The sequence below is a fragment of the Castor canadensis genome, chromosome 15 (genome assembly GCF_047511655.1).
Source record: "Castor canadensis chromosome 15, mCasCan1.hap1v2, whole genome shotgun sequence".
Taxonomy (NCBI): Eukaryota; Metazoa; Chordata; class Mammalia; order Rodentia; family Castoridae; genus Castor; species Castor canadensis.
In genome coordinates, this window is record NC_133400.1 from 81,184,173 (window position 1) to 81,194,378 (window position 10,206).

Here is a 10,206-nt window from a genome sequence, read left to right on the forward strand (position 1 = left end):
GGCAATGTTACTGTCACCTTCTTGCCACTGCCCTCCCAAAAAACATCTTAGTGAAAAAATGGTTAAATTTAAAAGTGTATCTTTCATCTAGTCTATTTCAGAATATTTTAGACTCACTAATTTTTGAGGTGGGAATTTAAGACCTAAAGGTTGACAAGTGACTTCCTTGCGTAAAAATATTGTGCTGCTTTCATAGTGGTTCCAGCAACACTGGACTGTAAATTGTCTTAGGTGGGGGTACCTAGAGTCTCATGCTGGAACAAAACTTCAAGTGCAAGGAAGTTATTCAGGAGGGAAAGCACCACTGGTAGGTGGAATGAGCAGCAGAACAGAAAGGCACTCAACAGAGTAAGTTATCCATTTAGAGACTATAGCAGGTGACTGAAGCATCAATCCTACTGGGAAACTCCAGGAGGCAGTACAGCACACACGTCAGCATCACTCATCCCTGAGCCACGTTGCTGGGGACTTGTCCACCTGCTCTCCATCAGTCGCTGGTGGAGGGCTGCTCCCAGGTCAGCACTATCCTTGGTAGCTCCCATCTGTCTGGGAGGAGGCAAAGTACCCCACAGCCCAGATCAACCCCCTAGGCCATGGCCACAATACACAGACCTGGCAGGTTAAAGTGAGGTTCTCGTAGGTGAAGGCAAGGAGTCGGGGTTGGGTGGAGCATCAACCGGCTGTGAAAAATACAGCACTAGCCTAACCACTGGAATTTCTTCAAGGGCATAATGGTTAAAATGGTCAGAAAATTAGGACCAGAAAGAGTACACCTTTAATATATCTGCAGGTATATTTTACAGCAGGACAGGATGATCACTAGCCAGCAAGTTCCATGGCTTTTGTATTTCAAAACACTGAATTGAAGATATGCCAATGAAAAACCAACACTTTGCATTTTGAACGACTTTGTAAAATGGCAAACATTTACATGATGCAGAAAGGAATCAGTGAATTCTTAAGACAGTGCCAAGGAATACAAAGAAGAGTGACTAGTAAGCATAAATTTTCACTTTGTGGACTTCCTTGTCATCACATTCCCTCTGTTTGTTGTAGTAGTAGAAGGTATTGTCCCTTCTCTGAAGTTTCTTCACATACCCTGTCTCTGGCCAACGGTCTACCTGCACCATCAAAAACAAAAATAACAATAATGTAAGTTCTGTAATGCCAGTTCTATTTCATTTCATATTTCACAACCCAATAGAACAACTGAATCAAAAAGTAAACTACAAAATTAGATTTCACTATGCTTGAGTTATTAAGAGTACTAGATGCACATAAAATATACCTTATTTTGCAACCTTAGACTGGAGAATGACTTAATTCTGTGCTTCTGTCTAAAACACAATTTCCAGGTTTAAATGTCTGCACTGTAGCCAAGATAGAGGAAAGATTCCAAATAACCTAAACATCATTCTTCCAAGGTTTATAAATGATTTCAAATATTGTAACTTCTAAATATAATACTCAGGAGAAAACTGGAGCTGAGGCTAGGCTCAGGCCCAATGATGAAAGTGATGACTGTTGATTATGGATACCACACAGGGATCTAAAGGAAGCTACTAGACTCAAAATATCTAAAGATACCTAAAGTTCAAGTTCACCTTCAACTCCAATTTTTAATAGAAATTTGAGCTCATGCATATGGTACCCTATCAATTTTCTCACCACAATTCTGTCTTATATAATGTGCTATTCTTTTTTTATAAGTGCCCATTTTCTACTTTTTTCTTTGGCTTGATCTGATTTGAGTATTTTCTCTTCTTCCTCTCCAAATTCAGTGTTATCCCTCCTTAATCAGGTTCTTGTGGTTGTTCCTTCTGGATTTTGTGAGCTGCACTATATTGTGAAATTCAGGTTTTTTTTTTTTAATCAAATCTTAGGGCTGGTGGAGTGGCTCAAGCAGTAAGAGCACCTGCCTACCAAACATGAGGCCCTGAGTTCAAACCCCAGTGCCCCCAAGGGGAAATAAAAAATCAAATCTTGTTCTTCAACATTTTTCATATTCCTCACTTAGAAATCACAGCTTTTAATTGGAAGAAGAGATGATTATCTGTGTCTTTTATTTTCTAGTGTCTTTGTTCTGAGACAGGAACTCACTGTGTAGCTCAGGTGAGCCTTGAACTTATATGTGCCCCAGGTTGGCCTCAAATTTGAAATCCTCCCGTCTTTAACCTCCCAAGTGCTGGGAGTATGTGTGTACACTGCCATACCCAGCTATTGCATTTTTTTCTGTTGTTTTATTTATGAATTAGCAAAAAATAGACAGCAGCATATCTAATAAACTTGGCAGCCCCTATGACATTTACTTTGTCAGAAAAACAGCAAACCTTTCTAGCACTATGTCAAGGCTCCCTTCCTGGCTTCCATTACCCTCAGCCTGTAAAGGAGGTATTCTCAACAGAGCTACCTACAAGGTCCTTTTTCATTTACTAGTCCCAAAGACAATCTTGTTGAGTGAATAAATGGTGCACTTGCTGCTTCTTCAGAATCCTTTACACGAAATGATCCTCAAACCAGCTAGATTGGGTCTGTGCTCATTGGCCTTCAAACATTCGTTTGCCATCTCTTAACTTAACCATCCCTTGCCATCTCTTAACTTAACCATCCCTTGCCATCTCTTAACTTCTTTTTCTTTTTGGCTTTGAGTTGATCATTGCCCTTTTATCTTGACTGATAGGATCCCAGAGTCCACCTACCTTCTGTGCAGGTAGAGAGATCAGCAGGTACTAAGAAAACTGATAATGGTGCATGCTTCAGGTAAGGAAAAGGAATTTTGCTCAAACCCTCAGACCTCTGCACATTGAAAGGAGATTTCAATATAAACAAGCCTTCAAGTATCAACTTGTTCTTCCTTTAAGGTGCACTGCACTGTTACTGGGGCAAGAGCCTTTTCTGAGGACTGTCCTGAAGCCACAAAGTCACTGAATTGTTCTCTAAACTTCTGTGTTTTTCTTTAGGCACATATACTTTGACTAGCTATGGCTGAATGGTTCCTGTTGCTGCATATTGTGTACTCCCAGATAATAAGAGGAATAAAAAGCCATTGTTCATCAATGACAGCATTAATCATTCATTAAATACTGTTTATTCACTCAACAAATTATTCTGAGCACCAGAATGTCAGTCACTTCAAACACTTTAATTTCATTTCATTCCTGTAACATTTTGGTTTTGGTTTTGTTGAGACAAGGTCTTGTTATGTAGCCTAGGCTGGCTTCAAACTCTATATCCTCCTACCTCTGTCTCTCTCATGAATGCTGGGATTACAGGCATGTACCACCATACCTGGCTTTTGTAACACTTTTCTAAAGTAGGTATTGATTGCCATTGCTGGTTTACAGTTGAAGAAATGGAGATTCAGTGGTTGAGAACATTGTACAGGATTACCCAGCTGGAAGGGGTGGTGCCAGGATGCAAACCCTGAACTAATGACTCCAAAGCCCACTCTTCCCACTGGATTTCTTGAGCTCAGGCATGTTCTTAACACACACACTTATCTCCTCAAACACTTGGCACAGAAATTTTCACATTGCAGCTGTCCAACATATACTGAGTTAAAACATAAAGCTCTGTAATTGCCAAGTCATAAGGTGAATAGAGCTGTTTTCCTCTCATTACATGTATACACACCTGCTGTTGCTTTTGGAACTTCCTCTTTAAAGATAAGATGTATTTTGTGCTCCTATACATCTGATTTTACCTCAATGACAGTACTGGGTGATAGAAGGGTGTTGGTGCAAGAGCAATAACAACACAAGGCATGTTGTGTTTTATATGGCCTATATGCCCTTAGGCATTCCCCACCTTTTATTTATTTATTTTTTTTTTTGGTGCTGGGCATCAAACCCAGCGCCCCATACATAGTAGCAAGCACTCTACCACTGTTCTACACTCCCATCTTTAGCATCCCAATCTTACAGTAACGCATTCATGTGAATGCCTTACTTGAAAGCCTGGGGCAGTAGTGACAAGGCCAGAGTAAAATGTTAGTTCACATCAGAAACAGGTATATGAAAATTATAGTAATCAAATCTTTGATCAGTACTTTTAACTTCATTTCTCATCAACCCTAATAATGTCTTGGTAAATTAATGTCACCTAAAAGAGCTAGTTACATTTTAGCTCTTTCTTCCATTCCTTTTCCTATTTATTTTTTAGGAAGTATTAAGTAGAAGCCAAAAAACAGAATAAAGGAATAACAAAGAAGAAGTTATAGAGCTCTGAAAATTCCACATATTAGTTAGTCTCTGAAAAATAGTGAGTTAAAAATAAAAAATGAAATACTGGCAAATAAAAATGGAAGAATGCTTTGCTGTAATTCCAAATCTGAATACTAAACATACTTTACAGCAGATTCTTATAGTAGTTTTAAGAGTTCCATCTCCTAGCAGTCACCAGAATAAATGAATTAAAAATATTATCATCAACTGGTGCAAGGTTCAGATTTTGGCTTAGTCTTTGTAAAGCAAACTTATGTCTCTACTCTCTCAGGAAAGCCTGGAATGTAAAACCAAAATCAGGAGCTGTTATCTGACAGTGTTTTGTCATGAATAATCTCCATAAAAACATAACTTAACTCCTATGTAATTTATGGTTAAAATAAACAGGAGGGAAATAATAGTTATACATCAATCTGAACTGTCTGATCATAGAAATACTTGAGCAAGGGAAGAAGACTGTTTTTATGGTCTACCATGAACAATTCATTTTTGGGGAAGCATAGTTAAGCAATAAAAGCTAAAACATTCTTAGTGTGCCCAGCCAAGGGACCTCCCCTTTCCCCTAGCTGCCCAGCCAATCGCCTTTCTGAGCCTCAGTTGCCCTCCTGATGAGAGGAGAGGTGAAGAGAATTCCCCTCAGTTATTCTTTGGTTCTTTGTTTTTAAATACTTGTTACTGTCTAATAAACTCATTTTGAGTTCAGGTTTATAGAGGCATCAATCTTACCATAGAAACTTGCTTCACTTGTTTATATTCAATTTCATCCCGATATCCTGCTTGTTGAAATCTGTACAGATTTTCTATCTCTTCTGACCATTTTTTGGCACGACTTATTGATTTTGGTTTCACGTCAGAACTAGCCATTGCTAGAGAGGCCTTAGTACCAATTTTCTCTGAAAGATGTTAAAACAACATTAATAGATTACATAGTAACAATTTTTGACATCTTTAGAGTGAACAAAACTAATACTTAAGAAGTATACAGAAAGTTAAGAACTCCAGTAAATATACTAAGTTTTTGACACTCAATTCCAAGATTCTTGTTTAGAACAACAAACAAAACAAAAATATCTCTAAACAAGATACACAGAGAACTATTTATTTCTTCATCAAATAAAATTTCATTCAGAGTTATGGAGCATAAAAAAAGAGCCATCTGACAGTTCTGGTGATCCAGGCAACAGTTTGTATATTTCTGAAAACATGTAACCACTCTGGATTGTTAAAATATCCCGTGTCATTCCATTTAATATGTACAACTCTCTCTCTCCCCCTCTTCCCTGCCTTCAAAAGGGAACAGATCAGTCTTCTCAGTCTCTCCCTTTCTTGTTACTGGAAAGTGATGCTTTATTTCTTTTGTTTTCTTTTTATTTTTTCCAGTGGTACTGGGGGTTGAACTCAGGGCCTCACACTTGCTAAACAGGTGCTCTACCACTTAATCCACTCTGCCAGTCCTTCTTCTTTCCTTTTCTTAATTGCTTGGAGACATCCCAGTCACTGAAATCCATTTACTCAGGTCAACTGTGGCACCGGATTCTATGACAGACCGATGTGGAAGAAGACTAACACAAATTCCATGCTAACTGTATGGTTGTCATGACACTGTGATCATTGATTTCAAACAGTGTAGGAGGACACTGATGGCCTTGAGCCCTCACATAGTCAATTACTGCATGTTAATTTCCTTTCACTAAACTTCTATAGCCATTTTTTTTTCAGTGCTGGGGATGGAAGCCAGGACCTCGTTGCATGCTAATACAAATGCTTTATCACTGAGACACACTTCCAACCTTATAGCAAGTTTTTCAAAGACATCATCTTTCACTTGCTTTTCTCAGCTACTTATTTTACTAAATATCATTTAACTGAACTAAAATGCCCAGAATTTTCACCATAATTTCTTGAATCCATTCTTCAATGAAAATACATTTCAATTGGCTAAAATACATTAAAGGCAGACTTCATAACTTAGATCCTGTTAATGAATTAGTATTTACAAAATTTTTTCAATCACGATGACAAGGCTTATTAGGATAAAAAAATGTCAAGAAACACAAAGTACAAAAAAGAAAATGAAAAGTCATCGAGAAGTATCTACCCTTGACATTGAGTGAACATCATTCCAAATATGACGAGTTAGGATAAATGTGAGAAGTTTTTATAAAAAGAAGTCTCACATAAATTCTTTTACAAGAGTAATATATTTAGCTTTATCTAGATTTAACAGAGGGAAAATAAGAAAAGGGAAAATGACAGGCATGTTGAATTTCAGGTGAATGTTTCTTCAGTATGAAGATGTAGCTTAAAAGGTGCTTCTATGGTTAATAAAGGGTAATGGAGACTAAGAGTCACTGTTTTACTGTATCAACCACCCACAAGTCCTGGTAAATCTTTTCTATGAAAAATAAGGAAACTGGTCTTACGTTTCTTCTACTTCCTATAGATTTTTGCTACGTTATTTGCTTGACATTCTAAAAAGTATGTCATTTACATCTTATTCGGAAATCATAATTCCCAGTCGTTTGGACTTAGCACCACATTTAAATTAAGTTATTTGAGTCATATAGTTCTTATACGGATCAAGATAGCAACTGTATAGATATATTAGTATCACTGTTTATTATAGTTTTTCCATTGTGGAAACTGACTTGTATGTTGATCAGACTTAAAAAAACCTCAGCTTTGATTAGTCTGAGTTTAAAAAAAAAAAAAAACTTTTATCCTTAGCTATTGATTTAGATTCAGGATCATGTTGAATTTTAAAACAATTCATTGTTACAATATTGTATGAATTTATGTAAACATTAGAATACCTGACAAAACAATAAATAAGCCACGTTTCAGTAAAACCTTGTCCTTTAATTCCATTCATTTTAATAGTTCATTACATCACTGATGCACAAGATATTATCTATGACAAACAAGTGAGTTGGAAATATGTGGTACAGTCTGGTAACTCATTCACATATACAGAGATACAGATTACACATACTGTATACAAACAACAGAAAATAGGACACTAAGAAACATGAAAGGGGAAGAGTGTGTATTCGCTGTATTAAAAATACTTTCAAAGTCAGTCATGCGTTTGTATGAATTTAGTGGCCATATTACATTGCTTTTATAGATGAGGTGTATTTTCTAAAAGTAGTAATACAATCTTAATTGTTGTTTCTCCATCATTTTTACTTTAGGCTAATTAATTAATTAATTAATTTTGTGGCACTGGGAATTGACCTCAGAGCCGCACCCCAGTCCTAGACTTGGCTTTAAGATACATAATAAAGTACTTTTTAAAAATTGCTTACATTCATTCAAAAACTATTTTCCTGAAGGTCATCTATGTCAACCTTTGTCACTTTCAGGTCAGTTATGTCACCTATACATATAAAAATGCTGATTTATCTTTATCTGTTTTTGGCAGTACTGGAGTTGAACTCAGGGACTACTGAAGCTACATTTCAGGCACTCCACCCTCTTTTTTGCTTTAGTTTTTTTTCAGAGAGGGTCTTGAGTTTTTACCCAGGTCAATCTCAGGCCACAACTCTCTCAAGTACAGCCTCCTGCCTAGCTGGGATTACAGGTTGCACCACCACACCCAGCTTGTTTTTTGAGATAGGGTCTTTTTTACACTAGCTGGCCTCCAACTGTGATTCTCCCATCTTTCTCTCCTGCATAGCTGGGATTATAGGTATGTACCTCCACAGATGGAAAAATGCTGCACTTAATAGAAGAGCAGAAATGTGCTGTATTCCGTTGAACTTCTAGGGAAATCACCAGTTTTCCCAGTAGAAACATAAATCTTACAGATATTGGTAGACATTTCAAAATTCTGCATTCCCAAAGTATCTAAAGGGAACATGAATGTAAAAGTACTGTAACAGGAACTCTAGTATCTACTATAACTGTGCTATACAGGAGTGGTGCAAATCCATTCTTTTTTGATCTCTCTTACTTTCAATTTTTTGAAAACAAAAAGAAACTTGTGAACTAACACCTGTGTTGAAGATCTTACAGACTAATTGGCCAAACAGAACTTTGTGATTGTGCAAGAGACGAAATGTTGGCAGAATGAGAGCCAAATTATCTTGGGCTATCTATAGTCACATTCACAGTCGTTTACTGTTAACCTCTTTATCTAACCCAACATTTTTCATGACTATTAGGTAAAACTTGTGGAATGTATTGTTAAATTTAGCAAACACCAGCTTCTGCCAACTCTATAGCTAAGAATGTTATACCATCTAAAACCTATAGAAGAGATTTCCCTGCTCCACTGTAACCCACCTACCTGATGTCTCCATCAAAGTATTTGGTAAATGAATTGATTTATGACTTTCTTTAGCTCTGTGACTATAAAAGTTCGTGTAACCTCTTCCACAGCAGAACATGTCATTCAGGGTGACCTCAATCCGTGTTCCCGGGCCATGGTCACTCATATTTGGTTCAGAATAAACTATCTCTTATTCCTGTTGGGGCAAGAGCTGTGTTTTGTATCGACAAACTAAAATTAAGAAAGATGAACTTAACAGTCCTTGGTTAAATATTTCAGTGATTCTGGGAAAGTTTATTGGCATTACTAATTGTGCTATAACATTTTGCACTTTCATGCTGAATGGCTTCTTTACTGACAGTTGTTAAAAAAAAAAAGAAATTTTATAATGCTATAATACTAAGTTGTAGCCCCACTAACAGAAAATGGCAATGTTCAAGTTTCTAGTTTGAAAACTGCACCATTATTAAGCATCATTAAGGTTTATATAGGTACTGAACTCCCACACTAATCTCAAATCTAAATAATCTCAAGTTGTAATGTAACAGGAGACACGTTGATGCAGGCAGCCCCTTCAAACGCCCTTCTTGAAAACCCCCTTGTCATCTCCTTTTTACTCTGCAGTGCTTTTTACTCTTCTTGGTATGAAATCCTCAAGAACATTAGCCTCCCTCACCTTATCTCGTTATTTTTGCTCCTCACAGGCAGCAGAATAGGGTGGAGAAGCCCTTTCAACTAGTATGTAAGCCTTGGCCGAGACAGTGGACAATCCTAGGCCTGTTATCCGTGCAAGGGGAAGCCCTGGGGGGTCCTCACCCTTCACCCCAATGTTGTGGGGAGCTCATTTTAAAGACAGAAGCAGCTTCTTAACTACGCCTTTGTGGTGCGTTGACCAGGTGTGCCAACCTGCATCTGTGCAGCACAAAGCCACTCCTTTTGGGGTATCCCCGGGTCCCTTAAGTTTCCTTTCTGCCACAAATCATCAGGTGTGTGTTTGTGAGGTGTAATGTGCCTAGAATGAGAAAAAGCTGGACTCAAATGACAGCCCTCAGAGCCATGATCCCTTTAAAGCGAGAAAGCGGGCGTAGGACTGCTGGGAAACTCGAGGGGGAATCGGACTCTGAGATTTAGGAGGGGCCAAAGAAAGACCTACCCCAAAAAAAGAAAGAAGAGAAAACGCAAAGGTGAAGTCGAGTCTCCGAATCTCCAAGGAGCTGCGGGGCGGAAGGGGCGGGACCTGGCCGAACTTCCGGGGCGGGACCTTGTCAGGCGCAGGTAGGTGTTTAGGAGCTGGGCGTTGGGAGGCGCGTCCGCCCACCCCTGGGTCCCGCCCTCCGTGGTTACCCTCGCTTAGCTGAGCTCACAGACGGGCGCAGCGGGGCTCGCGTTCTCTCCTCGGGGTCGGTGGGCTGGGCCAGTGGGAGACCAATAGTCGTGGCCACTGCCGCCCTCGCGTCTCTTAGCAACGCGGTGGCTACGCTCGAGCGACCTGCTCACTGAGGCCCCGCCCAATTCGCTCAAGCACCGCCCACTTCCGAATGGGCTTTTGTGCGCACGTGCTCGGGGAAGGTGGGCGGTGAATGTGGAGTGCTTAGAGTGATCCTAGGCTGGGAGTCTTGCCAGGGCTTCTGCCTGGCCAGAGGTGGAGGGTGAAAGGTGTTATTGACATTGACTGCCCAGTGACTTAGAATCCCTTGTGAAAGCGAATCA

The 10,206-nt window shown here is 39.0% G+C and overlaps 1 protein-coding gene across 1 annotated transcript; it reads right to left on the minus strand.

Annotated features, from left to right (window-relative positions):
- Nucleotides 1–764: 764 nt before the first annotated feature.
- Meig1 (meiosis/spermiogenesis associated 1) lies at nucleotides 765–9,907 on the minus strand. The gene is made up of 3 exons (XM_020171270.2): nucleotides 9,650–9,907; nucleotides 4,950–5,116; nucleotides 765–1,121 (listed from the first exon to the last, which is right to left on the minus strand). Exons 2-3 carry the CDS (start codon nucleotides 5,085–5,087, stop codon nucleotides 993–995), a joined length of 267 nt encoding a protein of 88 aa, XP_020026859.1. The 5' UTR covers nucleotides 5,088–5,116; nucleotides 9,650–9,907; the 3' UTR covers nucleotides 765–992.
- Nucleotides 9,908–10,206: the final 299 nt, after the last annotated feature.